At 43.1% G+C, this 16,784-nt stretch overlaps 1 protein-coding gene across 11 annotated transcripts in view; it reads left to right on the top strand.

The window, feature by feature from the left end:
- The window catches only part of EPHA5 (EPH receptor A5), a 212,579-nt gene that overhangs the window by 42,247 nt on the left and 153,548 nt on the right, over positions 1-16,784 (top strand). For all 11 annotated transcript variants that reach the window (XM_055727519.1, XM_055727514.1, XM_055727505.1 and 8 more), the window contains exon 3: positions 14,101-14,764. In XM_055727519.1, the coding sequence (XP_055583494.1) occupies positions 14,101-14,764 (664 nt within the window). The remainder of the gene's footprint in view (positions 1-14,100; positions 14,765-16,784) is intronic.

Genomic DNA, 16,784 nt, shown 5'->3' with positions numbered 1-16,784 from the left:
TGTGCCAATAGCAAGCTGTCCTTGTTACAAGAGAAACTAATCTTTCTAGCTACGCCTCTTGCTGTGTGTCGTCTTGTTAACTTTATGAGTACGTACTAGTTATCTCTCTCCTCCCCACACCCCATTTCGGGCAAATAGAGGCCACGAGCAAGACAGCCATGCCCCAGCCTTCCCTTCATTTATTTTTTTAATGGATTTTTGTGCTGTAATGTAGGATTTTGGTATCTTGAGTAGCTGTGGACTCTCTTTTCTGGGATCTTTACAGTTTGTCCTAGCTGAAGTGTTGCCATTTGAAATGAAAGTGCCTTTCTAGAAGCGGTCTTAGTAAAGAGTTGCATTATCTTTTTGTTTACTCTGTGAAGCAAATGGATCACAAGGAGAAGAAAATAGTCTTTAAGATGGAAGCTAGATAGGAGTGAAGGGGAAATCTTCAGTGACTGCTCAACTGGATGCTGTGGGTGGGAGGAGTTGAGGTATAGTGCCAGATACATCTATGACCTGAAACTGTGTGCTAGAGCTGTACTGAAGCCTCTGTCATCAGTTGACCTGGGCACTTGGTTATTTGGTAAGGGGAGTACATGGGAAATGGACATGCTGCTGCCTAAGTGCATCAAGTACGTCGTGTTGTGGTGGGAAGCCAGGTTCCTGTTACGGGGGAAGATATAACCCTGCAGCTTAATAAAGCCATAGGAAAGGTGAGATTCAGTCCTGGCTGAGCATCAGCTTTAGTGCAAGTGAAGGCTTCACACCTGCAAAGCCAAATACTTTGCAGCATCTCAGGACTCTGTGTCCCTGACTGGAGGAGACTGCACTGAAATCACTTACTGCTTGGATGGCCTGTCTCTGACTGCTTCAGTTCGCACAAATATGAAAATTCCCCTTTTGTGTGTATGAATCATAGAGTTCTTTGGGTCTGGTCCTATGTCACTCACACCAAAGGTGAGGGGAAGCTATGGAGATGCAAAGACAGGTTTTTGTGTCCTTCCCCTAAATGGCTTATTCCTTTACTTAGTATGAAATTTCTTTGTGCGCAGTAATTGATGGATGAGAGTACACATTATTAGAAAGCTTTGTTTTGTGCACTATGGGGGCAACTTTTCAACACCGGAGTGCCGTTTCTTCAGCGATCTAACTTCCAGTGGATAGGTGTTTTGGTAAGAAGAATAACATCAATTAACTACATAACCTGTAGAAGTGCTGTTTCCTATGCTAATTAGTTCTTCCTCCGAGAACTGTACTTTTATTTCTTAAAGTGCATTCATTCATCCTTTTCCTTTCAAACATCAACACTTTGTGAAACGTGCATCCAGTTTCACCGAGAGACTCTGAAGCTAAAGAGACAAAGATTGAAAGGGGATTGATTTCATAGTTTAACTGCTAAACAATGATGAACCTAGGTTTGTAATTTCATGTTTTTGTGGTCTGTCAGTCTGTTTTGTAGAGTGAGTGTGAGGCCCAGAATATGGATGGATAAGTAATAATCCATAGTTTCTGTGCTGAGTAGTGCCTTTCCTCCCGAGGACTACTGAAAATTATTTAAAACTTTTTTTTTACCAGAAATGCAGGTCACAGGTGAGGATTATCTTGCCTAGCAGTAAAGTGCTGTTGCTGCAATTCAGTTGTGTTACGTCCATAAGCTGCCCAATAAAAAACAAAAAAAAAAAAAAGTAGCTTGCATTTAGTGATGGGCCTGCTGTGAAAGTGTCTTCTCTTCCATATGTAAGTCCAAGGGAGGTCCTTGCTTGTGGTTTTCTGCCTGGCTGGTAGGGGAGAAGCAGCACTGAAAGGGAGCACCGAAGGCTGGAGCTGTGCAGGACAGCAGGTAGGAGTGCTTGGGGTGGCCAAACCCGGTGGGTCCTTTGCCACCTGGGATGAACGGACTGTGGCTCTGTGTACTTCACTTCCTCTCTTAACCTCAGTCTGGTGCTGCTGGAGGAAGGGCTGGTTGATGGCAGTCTCTTTTCTCGTAAAGAAACATAGCCCCTTCCCACATCTGTATTTCCAGCTGTTCTTTCTACACTACTGCTCCAACTTCTAACCCACCATTAATCCCAGGGTACCTCGGATGGAAAATATCAGCAATATGAGCTTGTAGCTTAATTGTAAAGACCTAACAATAGACCAACTCATTTTCTGTTTCAACTTTTTGTGATAGTTTTTCTTCTGAGGAACTGTGTGGCCTCAGCATTTCTGTGTTCTTCCCTCTGTGCCTCAGGGACTTGGGCCATGGAACAGACCTTCATTGTAACCTGGTAAGAGGAAAATATATGAATCTTTAGTATCTATATATTCAGCCTCTGCTCCCACGTGACATAGACGTGTTGGTGCTAGCTTTGAGCTGCCTAGCTTTGGTGATGGATATATGTGGCTTGCCATGGGCTAGGCGGGCCAAGTCGATATTTTCTTCTGAAACTTCTCCAGATCCCCCCTTGAAGGTTTCAAATGACAGAGATTTGACTCCTGTGGAAAGTTCTCCCTCGTCAGTTACACCACCCCCCACCCTCCCTACAATAACAAGGTATTTGACCTTTTCTTCAAAAGTGTTTCATTTCAATTCCTGAATCTTCTGTTGGTTAGATGAAAAGCAATCTAGTAATAGAAAATTTCTCTTAATGTAGATGTTGCAGTATTACTGTCAAGTTAACACATGGTTTACCTCTTGGTTTGGTAAATAATTTGAATTTTTTTAGTTTCTTCTGGAAACTTCAGCAGCTTTCCTAGACTTTGCATTATCACAGCTGGTTGCTGAAGCAGCATTTTTTTTTTTTTTTTTGCACTGCAGACAGCTCAGGACTTAGTACACAATTGTGTGCTTTCCTAGCCACAGCATGTTGATGTTCAATTGGTTCTTCAGCAGTTGTCAGATGCTGGAAGAGAGTGTAGAGTAGCAGGAGGTTGCAGGTGAGGAAAAATAGCTGATGACATATGAAACCTCTCCCGAAATGTATCTTTTCTGAGATGGTTAGGATGTAGGACATCCATCATAAGCAAGTGAACACATCCATTTTTCTTCAATTCCATATTTAAAGAAACATTGAGGTCCAGGTTGCATCTCTGTCTGACGGATTTCCATCCTTGTAATTCTGGTGCCATATTTAAATGGTAACATAAGCCCTGATGTGATAGGAATTAAATCCCATAGAACAAAAAGTAACTAAAAGTTTCATTATGTTGCGGCATAAGCATAACAAGCATCCACATGTATAATTTATTACCTATAGTGGGTAAGTACTTAACAACAGTCATAATAAACTCATTCTGTTCATTCATTTTTAGATCTTAGCATACTGATTCAGACCTTAACTGAAAGTGAATATACAATCAATGTGAGGCTTTTTATGCTGGTTTAATAATGTAGGGCTGCCGAGGATCTTTAATTAAATAATTATTCTTTGTTCAATCAGGATAGATTGCTTCACTATAGGGATTGCAGGCAATCCACCCTGAACTGATCATGTTTTAGCTGCTTACTGTAATCCTGCATAAGTGATAGTCTTTGTCTCACAAAGCAGTGAGAGCAACCCAAAACCCAGGGAAAAACTGTAGCCAGATATTAAAAATGTAATGCCTAATTCTGAGGCGATCAAAGAAAAGCGTGCTAACACCCAATTTGGTGGTGCTGTGAACGAAGTTATAGCTGTCAGACAAAAGGGAAAAGTGGATTTTCTACAGGGTTCAGCTTCAACAGCCTGCTTTGTGTTTGGTGACAGTTGTAAGGTGCTCAGCATGTAGGGAATCAGAAAATCCAGGTTTCAGTTTTTTACTGGTAACCTCATGTACTGAAAGAGGTGGCAAATGGAGCTGTTAGGAGGAGGTGCGAGAAATTGCACGGCGTAAGTGCCTGCTGTGCATGCCAGTTCCCATAAGAGGGTCTGCAAGCAGGGCAGCCTCCTCATTTCTTCTGTCTGAGTGTGTTGGAAATGCAAAAAAATCTGTGTGGCGTGGGGCTGCTTCTTGGAGCATCGCACAAGGCTGACTTCAGATGGCCCCTGCTGCCACGGCATGTCATTAATGCAGCTCACAGCGGCTGGACTGAGAGGCCTTCACTGTTTATTAGGGGAATATAATCATTTAAGCCTGAATAAGCTTCAAAGCTCTAATGTGGCTGTTTGGCCAACAGAAATGAGATGTAAATTTGTGCTGAATAGCCACTGATTACAGAACGATGATAAATGCAAGATTTAAAATTGATCTATGAGTGCAGTTGTCAGGGCCTAAACTATGAATGTGTTATTATCTCTATGAAGAGCTTTGGGTAGATTAGAGATGAGGGAGCAGGGACAAAATAATGCATTTGCAGGAGGGTCTGATATGGTGTTTGGGCCATCTATAATCCAGTCAAACTTGGTGTATGCCTGAGAGGTTAGGCTTTGCCAGTGCAGCACATGGATAATTGTTATCACTTTGCCTGGAATGTTACAAATTGAGAAGTTTGATCTGTTTTATTTTCATTAAATGCACCTTTTGTTCAAGTATATTTTCTCTTTTACTGGAAACTCTTAAAAATGTTTCCTTGCTTTAAGGAATTTATAGATAGCTGATGACAATGATAAAGATTAAGGATTTAGTTTAGTTTTTGCAAATTTTCAGTGTTTTGTGCATTAAGAATAAGCCAAATGCTTTTTGTTATTCCGAGTATAGCAAACAGTTAGAAGCTCCAAATAAATTTTGATTTATTTAAATGTTAGGGCAACATTAAAGTAACAGGGAAAACTTACTTTCTTGCTGCTTTTGAAAATTGTTTTGTGGACCTCTTGGTATCATCAGATGATGAGTAATGTGAACAATATCCCCAAACCTTTGAAAATCCAAGCATTTGCTTATAAACCTAAAACATATGTCATACTGTGAGTCCTTCTGAAAATCTGGCTCTGTCAGCCTTCCAGTGTTAAACCGTGTGGTGTCAACACTGTTATGGCATTTGTTAAATTGTTCTGCAATGAGTGTTACATTAAGCAGTGAAAAATGATTTAATGGTGTTGTGTTTCTTCATTGCCTCTTTCATGCTCATCTCCGTTGTCTTACCCTGAATTGCTTGACTGTGGTTTGAAATGGATGTTTTAATTCAGTTGTACAGAGAATTTCAAACCTTTTAAAAAAAATTGTAGGGCGGGACGTGGGGTTTGCAAATAACACATGGCTTTGTTCTGGGAAGCAGTTGGAGCAGTCTCTGATTAGACATGCTAGAGAGGGGCTGATGCTCCTTTTCATTTCAGTTGTGCTAACCTCCAGCTGGGTTCCCCTTCCATTTGGATTCTGCTCCTGACATCTTTCATTGATCATGCAAATGATCAAAGTCTGAGCAAAACTTCTGTCCCGTTTCCATTTTTTTCCACTTGGTTTGCCGCACTGAAAAGTCTAGGTGACTTTTTCCTGATGTTTCTTCATTTTTCAACAGCTTGAATCGTGCAGGTCTCTGAACAGATAATATTATTTCATCATCAGAATGTATTTCAAATAATTTTTAAGGTTTTAAATGCTTTTCTTTCTCACAGGCTTGCTTGGGTGGCAGTTGGTTTAGCAAATTACTGCTTATGTTTTGAGGTGCTATCTCAGCTTTACAGAAACCTGCATTGTTTCTCATCTTGTCAGTAGTGCAGAGCAATCCAGGAATTGTCAAAACTTTTGCATTATGTTACGCCAAGGGATTTTCACTGAGAAGTCTCCTGCACAACCTGCTGCAGAAATAGAAGGCATGGCAGCAAACTTTACATGCATATTGCAAATATAAAATAACATTGGAAAACTGTTCAAGTAGCAAATTCAGACGTTTAAACTATAGGAGCTGATGATTATTAAATTCTCCGTGTAACTTCAAGTGACTGATATGTCTTCACACCTAGCACTTCTTGAGAGGAGCAGTCATGCTCAGTCTTGCAATTTCAGCATGGGTCTTTCCTGTTTGGTGTTTTCCCTCAGCTCTGAGCAGTGTGACTGTGTGAGAAACTTACTTGGCATTACTTCATGGAGGAGGAGGATTTCTAGCAGTCCTGATCACACACAGGACTTTGAGAGCTTGTCCCAGGTGGAATGAAAAAGATCCAAAACACTGTGAGGTACAGAAGCATCCACCCAGAAGCTTAAGTTCTCATGTCTAAAAACTGTGTATTTTTTTTAAAGCTGCTTGCTGCTAATGAGTTGTTCTGAGTATTGGAGCATGCAATTGGCAGTAGTGGAGTTGAGATGGAGCGTGATGGTGCTGTTCATTCACCCAGCTCATTTCCAGTGTAGTTCTGTTTATAATGGAGATGAAACACTAATCATTCTCCCATCTTCGTTAATCTCTCTCCTGCCCTCTGTCACAGTGCAAAGCAGTACATAGAACCTTGGCACTGAGTGAAATTGAGCCTTGTTAAATCTTGATGCAGTGGCGAGCAGCCTTTGACATGAAGTAAGGTGGGGTTTTTTTCTTCTCTTAACACCTTTGCTGCCCACACGTTGAAAGAGGTCATTCAGAAGCACATGTATGTCTTTTCCTTTAATGTTGCTGCAGTGAAAAAATTTCTCTTTGACAGGTTTGGTTGGGTTTTGTGGGGAGTGGGATAGGCAGTGGTAGTAATTGAGGTGACCTTTTAAGTCTGATTTCTGCTAAGCAAGTATCACATGTGGGATAGAAGCAAATATGTGAGTGGTTTATACAGAGATAGAAGTTCACTAGTCAGATGTGACATGGCTCAAAAAGGTGCTCTAAACTTCTGGTTCATACCTTTTTGCAATTTATGTTTTAGTTTATGAAGAATGGTCCTTAGCTTCTGCCTGGCAAATCTCCTGTAATGGACGAGGAGACTCACATTTACTCCAAGTAATTCACTTTGGAAATTCTGAGGGTATGTGTTAACCAGACTGTGCAGCTCAGTGGCCGGAGTAGAGTGGCATTGTAAGAAACGGCAGAAAACTGTAATCCAGTAGTGAAATGAGAAGTGCAGCCCAAAAGTTGTGGTATTCTTATTTGGTTTTATTTATTTTCCTAGTTGGACAAATTGCGGTGAATGTGCCAAACCACCAGAAGATGCTGAGTTCCTTCTTTGGAAACATGGCTTTTAAAATTAATTTCATTAGACCAGATTTCTGCCTGAGTAGGGAGATTAATCAGATCCTCTCTATCCTCAGTGTCTGTTGTCCATTATGTTTTTTGCTTGACTAGTAACTGCTGTCAGTAGGAATATATGTCTGTATGTATAAATGTCTTGGTTGTAAAATTGCTGTCCAAATGAGGCTTGAGCCTCAAGTCAGGGGAGTATCAGATGTATGGAAATTGTAAGATCCTGGGTGGTTACGACTGCTTCTGGTATTTAAAGGTTTTAATAAACACTGGGCCTAATTTTGTTTGTATTGAACTCACTGCAGTTTTGATTGGCTCCTGCCCTTAAAATGAGCTCCAAACCCCCAAAACCAGGCTGAGTCTGTGTAGGAGTCTCTTCAGCTTTTGCGCTATTGAAAGTGGATGTTGCTATTGGAAAAGCTTGCCCGTACAAGTAATATAAGGGGGATTTTTGTTGTTGTTTTGGTAGCTGAAATTAAAAAAAGCATGTTTGAGGTTGAGACAATTAGTTTGAGTTACTCTGGAACAGTTTTCATGTTAATTTCTTTTTTTTTCTGTCCTTTATTTTGTTTAAATTCAGGAAGATAAGATGGTAAACACATGGTTTGGGAGGCTGTAAAGATCTCTGTTTTCGCCTTTACTGATGTTTTCCTTTTTGTCCCCTCCCCTCCTTTCCTAATGTGATCCAAGTACATGAATTGCTTTGGTTTCCAGATTATTTTTATTTCAAATTTGTGATTTACTGGGAAAAATCATGCAGCTGTGGCTGGTGTCCTTCCACTGTCTGTCTGGTTGGTGCAGGGGAGGAGGGGGGATGCCGCAGGGCTGTCCCAGTGAGCAGGCATCCTGCCCCAAAGCAGAATTTGAACTTCAAGCCTGAGTTGTCACACTGGCACAAATGCATAAAAATTGTTGCCGAAGAGCTCTGTTTGAAACAGGATGCAGTGACCTGGCAGTGGTAGAAGAGGGCTGGGCAAAGGCATTTTGCTTGCTGTTCAGTCTGGAGGTGGAGCTGCATGCCACGTCTCTGCTCTGCTCCTGGCACTACTCCTCCATGAGGAAGAGCAGACTTGCAGCATTGTGTCAGGTTACTGCATTTCTATTCTGCTTGAGTATGGCCCTTGCTGTGAGGGGACCAGGCTTCCCAAGTGCTCCATCAGGTGCTGGTGGACTGCCATGACTGGTAGGTCATACAGGTTACACATACACCTCTTGCCAATGCCAGCGTTCAAAACAGAGTTGTTTTGCTCCTGCCAGTCCTGAGGTCAGCATCATTTTAGAGGGGGCTACAAATAAGGTGACTTTGGGCACTTTCAATTTTGTCCTTTTGTTCTTTGAGCAAGCAAACCCCTTTTTCTTTTAACGAAGACTGAAACACCCCCAGCAAAAGCAAAGACTCTCCTTTAATCATACAGCTCCAAAGCCGAAAATCTGAGGAATGCTGTGCATCACAGGGCGTGTTGATAAACCTGGCAATATTGGTGGCAGGCTTTGAAGTGATTGAATTTTGGGACTGGTGTATAAGTGGTATTTTGCAAGAGGCAAGATGGTGATGCAGTTGGCCTTATTTTACAGCTAGCACAGCCCTGCAAAACCTGCAGTGCAGAAAAAAAAGATGCATAGTACTTTGCCTGGCTTTCACTCAATATTTACCCTTACGTGACCTCACCAAAACTGCACAGAGGAGAGCTGCTTCTTATTTGCTTGAACTTTGTAATATGATAGGAAGTGGAAAGCCAGCAGCTAGGGGGAAAAAAAAAAAAAAAAGCAGCAACCCAAGTTTTTGGGTTTTGTGATGGGAGGAGAGCAGCAAAGGGAGGGAAGGAGCAGGCTGTGAGATGAAGTTGAGTAGTGGGAGGGAACGTGTGTGGGAGCTGAGCTGGAGGCTGTCGACTGGCAGCCAGGTCTTACCATCAGCTGCGTAAAAGGAAATTGAAGAGATTGCCCAAATATTACCAGGGTGAAAGTCAGAATAAATAGCACGGAGCTGAACACGGGGCTGGTCGGCTCTTCTGGAAGGGTGGCAGGTCTGCCCTTTTAACGTGGCATGGGGACTGCATAGCCCCACACCATGCTTTCCTCTGCACCAGTGTGTGCGCGCATGCTGGGCTTGACAGCAGGATTTGGGGTAAAATTACCCTCCTCTGTCTGTAGCAAAGCATGCGGAGTGTCTCAGATGTTTCCACACATTCAAAGCCTGGGATCAGATCTGGGCCAAGTTTGCCTGTCTCCAGAAGAAAAAAAGGTGAAAATGTGTAAATGTCTCTGCAATTTTACATCTTTGTGCCTGCACCTGAATGGATGTGCATATGTTGCAGAGCTTCACAGGGTGGGGTGGAAAATGAAATGGGAGGGATGAGGCTTCTTGGTACCCAGGGAGCCTATGAAATAAGTAGTGGGAACAGAGGCAGGTTGCAGAGTCCCTGGAGGGAGGGAGTCCTGCTGGGAGTGTTCCAGGTAAATCTTAGGACTTCGCTTAACACTTTTAAGCTCTCTTTCCCTCTTAAGACTCCTAGGATTTTGCTGAATGCCTGATTTCTCTTTCAGCACTGTTAGGATGTGTGGAATTAGGAAAAAGGCTTGAAATTTCCACACCACCTTTAGTGGCTTCTGAAGAGAGTGAGTGAGTTGCTGAAGACCAGTAACAAAAATTTTCCCTGCAGAAGAAAACCCTAAACCCAAACAAACAAAAGCTCTGAAATTTTCATCCCTGCTGTCAGTATTTGTTTTTGGGGCAGCAGCCTTTCACTGTGCTGTGGTAGCAAATTGCAGTCCTGGAATCCCGGAGATTAGAAACAAGCCTGAGTAGCAGACAGCTGGTGAATGTATTTTAAAATTGTTTAACCCAAGGCCACTCCACTGAATGCTTTTTTAGCTCTTACATTTTTAGTGAGATGTGTGATATCTTTGGCCTTTCTATAGGCAGACAGCCTGCATGAATTGCATACTTCCTATTGACGGAGCTGGGTGCAGTCTTTAGCTTCTGCTAACTCACCAGCAGTAGTGTACTGGAAATTTCTGATTCAGAAATAGGTCTTCTATAAATGATTTAATATCAGGCCATTGAAATGCATTTGTGTTTTCCTTCTTAGGGCTATTAAAAGACAGAGAGAAAACATTTAGCACCAAATTAATGGTTGCATTTTTGTTTTAATCCTGCAGATGGGGTTGATTTATATCTCAAAAATATATGCTGCAGAGAGGAATTACAATATTACACAATTTTTCAGTTGTACTTAATTTTTTTCCAAGCCAATATTTTCAGATAGATGCTGTCTCTTTAATGTGGTGAGTTTTCTTCTTCATTAACCGTAAGGCACTGCATTTCATCCTCTAGTTTGTATTCCTTTGTCCATTAAAATAAGTGTCTGAGGTCTGTAGTGATTGGGAAGCTGGGAGCAGGCAGAAGGTACAGGGGCTCTTACCCCCATCCTCTTGTTGTGGAGGGATGTGAAAGCAGAAGGGTGGCAGGCTGCCTGCATTCTCTGGGGGAAGGCAGACCCTGCTGAAAAGAAAGAAATAGTGCACTTCTGCATGCAGATAGGAGAGAAGATGGGATTAAATGGCAGAGCCGAGATTTTGTACACAATAGTGGCTGCTCTGATAAAATCTGGTTGGCTTTCCCTTGAGGATTATAGGGAGATAAGCAGCCTTTAGTTTGTTAGCACCTCCCTTTCCTCTTGCTCTCTGGTGATTGCTTTAGGTTTGATGGCAGGTGGCGATGGCAGGACTTGCTCAGATCTGGGGTGTGGTGCTGGAAATGCAGCACATCCTGAAGGCTGAGATGTTAGGTCATGTGCCATTTCTTGCAGCTGAGATTAAACTCTAGCTCAGTTGTGTTTATGTTTGGACCTTTTTCCTCACAGTATTTAGTGCTCTTGGTGCATGAAAACAACCATTAGAATTACTGGATTTAGTTTTTGAACAAATGAGCTTTCTTATACTCACTCCCACTAACACAGCTCCTGGAGCAGTGATGAAAATGAGCTGAACTTTGTAACTCTGGAGAGCATGATGGTTGGGTCTTTGAAAATTCATCTGGCAAGTATTAAAAGAGAGAAGTGATGTTTTTTGATATGCCTTCCAAGTTAGGTCACTAGTGATATTACTTCAACGTCACAGTCACGGCAAACATCAGTTCTCGGAAAGAAATACACATTGGACGCTCCCTGAATATTGTACAGAGTTACACTGGGTACCATCCATACACAGCCCCACTTGCTAAAATTGGTCTGAGCAATTTCCTGCCCTCCAGATGCTTTTCACCACCTCCTGCTGGAGGCTAACGCTTCACCATATCTGCTGGTTGATGTGTGTGATTGATTGAGTGATCCTCTGACATTCAGCCAGAAAAAACAAAGGTTTGAAGTCATTAAGGTCTTTCCTGGGCTGTACTGGGATGTGTGCACCTGTCCCCCAGGCTCGTTCAGCAGGGAACTCTGCTTGGGATGGGGGGGGAGTGGAGGGATACCCTCCCTTTTCATCAAATGAAGAATTGCCACTGTGATAAAAATAAGACTTCACATTTATATAGTGCCATGTTAAATGAATCAATCCACTCGGAAGCATGTATGTACAGCATGTTTAGCATGTAAATTAACCACAGTAGTTGAAGAGTGGTGCTTTTCTGCTCTTTAACTATTTACTGGAACATAGAGAAGCGATGTGCAGAGTTGTGCTATTTTGCATACTTTCCCTGTGTGTTTTCTCAATGGCTCTACTCTTTGTAATTGTTAATTGCCTCTCCTCAAAGTTAGGCATGAATCCTGCACAGATCTGCCGAGCTTTTGCTGCAGGCGTTATCTGGCTAACTCTGTGGCACAACCTGCAAGGGTGAAGTGACAAGTGCATGTTAATCACAGTAGGGTCATGGCCTGTTTAAGCCCAGAGACATAAAAAGGGTTCAGAAATGAAAAGACTGCTTGGCATGACAAAAATGTCCTCATGTTAGGTTCCTCACTCAGAACACTGGTGGTATATGTGAACTCTGTGCATCACCGTGGGCATGTCTTGCTGAAATTGCGGAGAGCCCCGCTTGCACATCCCAGGTCAAGGAGGAGAGGAGATGCTTTTCTGCTGGTTGTATTTTTAACTCATTTTGGACTGTAACATCAGGTTGTGTTTTCATGCCTCTTGTTGCTGCCATTTCAATCTAAAATTCAAGAACAGCATTTCCCTTAAAAAAACTTCATCATTACGGGGACTGTGAGGGTGTTCTCTGTCACTCTGCAAAAATGGCGTCTAGGTTGAGAAGACTCTCAACTTCATCTCAGTCTGTATTTCTGTTGTAGTTTGACCCTGACTGGATCCCAGGTGCCCAACGAAGCCTCTCTATCACTTCTCAGCTGTATGAGGGAAAGAAAATACAACAAAAGGCTTGTGGGTCAAGATAAGGACAGGGAGAGATCACTCACCAATCACTGTGATCAGGGAAACTAGGGGTCACAGCCTCCTTCAGGCATCCACCTGCTCCAGCGTGGGATCCTCCGTGGGCTGCAGGGGGGTGTCTGCTCCACCGTTAACCTCCATGGGCTGCAGGGGACAGCCTGCCTCACCATGGTCTTCACCAGGGGCTGCAGGGGAACCTCTGCTGTGGCACCTGGAACATCTCCTGCTCTCCTCCTGCAGTGGTCTTGATGTCTGCAGGGTTGTTGCTCTCATGCATTCCCACTTCTCTCTTCAGCTGCAATTTGTTGTGCAGGTTTCCCTGCGCCCCGCCCCCCCTTCTTAAATATTCTATTCCAGAGGTGCTACCACCATTGCTGGTGGGCTCAGCCTTGGCCGGTGGTGGGTCCATCTTGGAGCCAGCTGGCATTGGCTCCATTGGACATAGGGGAAGCTTCTAGCAGCTTCTCACAGAAGCTACCCCTGACCCCCACCCCTGCTCTGCAAACCTTGCTTGGCAAAACCATACAATTTCCAATGGAAGAAAATGGGCTTTTGGCCTTAGAAGATATGCAGCTTGGAGTATAGCTGTTACCTTGTACTGGAACACCTTTAAATTATGCTCTGTGTGTTTGCTTTGTGCTGCATCCACAGCTGTGACTAGATGCGGGCAGCAATGCTGAGCAGAGGAGGGAAGAGCCTTTGGGAATTAAGTCCTTGCAGATGAGTAGGTCAAAAGGAGAAGGGAACAAAAGTGAAACCATCATGGGTTCTCCTGAGTTCTTTGCTCTACTTACATGGGTTAATCTGATCTCTTAATGGGACGCTACAGTTGTCAAAAGGAGAGAGGAAACATTCATGTCGTGTCTCCATTGTAGGTACCATTCTGGTGCTACTGACTGTGGTGTGCTGGATCAGGAAGAAGCATTTTGCAAGTGATATGCTTCACAGCACGGCCAAAATAAAATGAAAAAACACTTGCTACAGTTCCCACAAACAGTTGTGATAAGTTATCTGGAGCTCTGCTTAAAAACCTGTGTAGTACACAAACAGCTCAAGATTTGCAGATCCCTGTAACCTTTATTGGAAGTAATCTTCTCTTTGCATGAGCAGGCACTCTGACTAGTATGCTTGAGTAGAGCAAAGGCCCATTTATTTCATATATCACACTGCTGATTTTCTGGCAGGCCATTTGGTGGGGGAGAATAGCTTGAAGAAATGTCGTTGTCGTTGTCCTTGTTGTGTTGGGCAGTGATTTGAGGATGTGGCAGAAAGGAGGGTGGGGGAGCGGGGACAGGCAGACTGTAAATGGCTTTTTTTTTTCCTCCTATATGGATACATTGAAAAAGGTTCATTCATGGCACCATCTGCTTTTGTTTTATTCCCTAGCCATGTACTAGTGGACAAACCCAGCAGTATATTTTCCCACTTCTGAAAGGTCTGAAAGAAAAGCTTTTAACTATCATCCTTTCATATTTCTAAAGGGTCTTTTATCTAACTTTATCAGGAATGTATCAAGCATCCAGTATAGAACATTTTGCCATTCAAAACATTGTTTCCCCCCTAAAAGTCTTCCTGGACCTCTGAAACCCAAGGTGCTCTTAGATGGGAAAGCTAAGATTTTGTCAGAGCTGTAACTTTTTTAAAAAGTAATATTTTTTCTTTTTATACAGTGGGAAGAAATTGGTGAGGTGGATGAAAACTATGCTCCAATACACACATACCAAGTATGCAAGGTAATGGAACAGAATCAGAACAACTGGCTTCTGACCAGCTGGATCTCTAATGAAGGGGCATCCCGCATCTTCATTGAGCTCAAATTCACCCTGAGGGACTGTAACAGCCTTCCAGGAGGGCTGGGGACTTGTAAAGAGACTTTTAACATGTATTACTTCGAATCAGATGATGAAGATGGGAGGAACATCAAAGAAAACCAGTACATCAAGATCGACACGATTGCCGCTGATGAGAGCTTCACAGAGTTAGACCTCGGTGACAGAGTTATGAAGCTAAACACAGAGGTGCGAGATGTTGGGCCCCTAACAAAAAAGGGATTTTACCTTGCTTTCCAGGATGTGGGTGCCTGCATTGCCTTGGTCTCCGTGCGCGTGTACTACAAGAAATGCCCGTCGGTGATCCGCAACCTGGCCCGCTTTCCTGACACCATCACAGGAGCAGATTCCTCGCAGCTGCTGGAGGTGTCGGGTGTCTGCGTCAACCACTCAGTGACTGATGAGGCGCCAAAGATGCATTGCAGCGCTGAGGGGGAGTGGTTGGTGCCCATCGGGAAGTGCTTGTGCAAGGCCGGGTACGAGGAGAAGAACAACACCTGCCAAGGTAAGGGTTTGCAGGGAGGGTGCCGTGCTGAGGCTGCTGAGGGGGTGTGCGGTCTTCTTGTGCATGTCCTTCATGCCTGGTTTAGTTGACAATGGTGGGTTGGGTGCTCACTGCCACAGGTCCTTTGAGTGACTGTGGCAGGGTGAAGAGAGAGGCCTTGAGTGAATGTGGTGGGACTGGACACCAATGTATGGGTCCTCCCGGTGCTTACTGGGCTGTGCGCAAGGCGAATCTGGCATGTCGCTGTTACCTTTGGAGCGCTGTACTGTTGGTTCCATGAGGTGATCGCAATCTTATCTGTTATTTAAAGCTTTATGGTTTTTTTCCTCAACATCGGAGTTTCCTTATGAATTGTACTTCTAAATTGGTTATTTTCTACTTCTACTTCGTTTCTTTTTGCTCAACTGTACCAGGGAATGCTTGGAGTTAATCTCCCTATGCAAGATGCGTTTTGTTTTTGTATTCAAAAGAGCATGTTTTTCTCTCTTTATCGCTCTATGGGGGTATGTGGGAATTTGATGTGGTGTGAGTTGATTGATTTTCCTCAGTGGTAAATAGTTTAATACAAAGCTGCTCAGCTGTTCAGCGTTAAACCTAAAGCCCCACTGATGAAAATGCTTCCATATGTGCTGAAGTTTTCACATATGAAGTAGCTGGCTGAGGTTCTTGAGTTCCTGGTCAGCACAGGTCTCTTGAATCATCAGGGGCCTTGTGCAAGAGATCTAGGCTATCTGAAACTCAAGACCTAAAAAAGAATGCTCCTAAAAAAGAATGCTTTTAAAGAAGTGCAGCATACACTGACAGTGTATAATCTCATTTTATGGTTTGCTATGTTATGTGCTTGCGTATAAAATTTGCCCTTCCGTTGTAAATATCTACAGGTAGCTTAAAACAGATTTGGACATAAAAGAGAAGGGGACAGAATAGAAAATTTCAATATAGTTTGTTTTTTTTCAAAATTATTATGTGTTGGTCATCAGTCCCATCTTAATTGCCTTGTACTTGCAGCCACTGAGTAATAGATAACTTGTGGGGAAGGCAGAGGGATTCTACTCCAGCTGAAGTTGGTGTTGCATTTTCTTTTCCCCTCATTCCAGACACTCGTTATTGAAGTTTGTAGTGTTGGCGCAAAGGATAGATCAGTGCATATCCAAAGCAGACTGTGGACTTTGTCCTTTGGTCCTCAGTCACACACTGTGCCCCTGAAGATTACATAGTTCAAGTCTCTTCAAGGGTTGACTTGCAGAGAAAATATAGGTATGTTTGGTTTTGGAGAAGCCTCTACTAAACAACATTTGGAGTGTGCTTTTTGACCAGGGTAGTCTCCTTTTTTTGCAGATGTGGTCAACAGAGCAGAATCTGACTTGGTTTTGCTTTTCCTGTACCGATAAAGATACTTTTCTTTCCCATTTAAGGGGGAAGAAGAGTTGGACGCGATGTTTGATACTGCACAAGGGAAGCTAAGATCAACATTAGCCCAAGCTGAGAAAATCTGGACTGTCACAGATGAGGGATGTGGGTCAGATAGGTCAGCAAGGATCTGCTTCATTATGGCTAAAAATACCATGTCCCAAAATAACATGCACTGGTTGGGTGCTGTGTCTAGAGACTGACTTCAGCCATCTGTAAGAACTTTTGGAAGAAGGGGGTACATCCATTAGTCACCTTTCAAATCCTGCCCTCCCACACTGCCTGAGCAGCATGGGGTATCTCAAAGTGCTTTTAAAGATCTCAAAAACCACCAAGAGCCCCCAAACCAAAAAACTGGACTGGTTTAAACTAGAAATGTGAGACTATCTTTAAAGAGCCTACTGTGCCTACAGAGCGGCTGGGTCTCAGGTAGTGCTGAGATAGCAAGCTGGGGTGTGCCTTCAGAAGATCTTCGTGATTTGAGGTTCTGCTTTGCATTTTGCGGTATGGGTTGTTCTTTTAAATTTATTTTTCTTAGTCAATTGAGAGGACAGGGTCTGGCCCCACAATTTATGACTGTGGTAGGTCTGTGATCGTAGTTTGGAAGTGT

This window comes from Falco cherrug, chromosome 1 (genome assembly GCF_023634085.1).
Source record: "Falco cherrug isolate bFalChe1 chromosome 1, bFalChe1.pri, whole genome shotgun sequence".
NCBI lineage: Eukaryota > Metazoa > Chordata > Aves > Falconiformes > Falconidae > Falco > Falco cherrug.
Note: the sequence above shows the minus strand (reverse complement) of the source record. Positions and strands in the feature narration are given on the sequence as shown.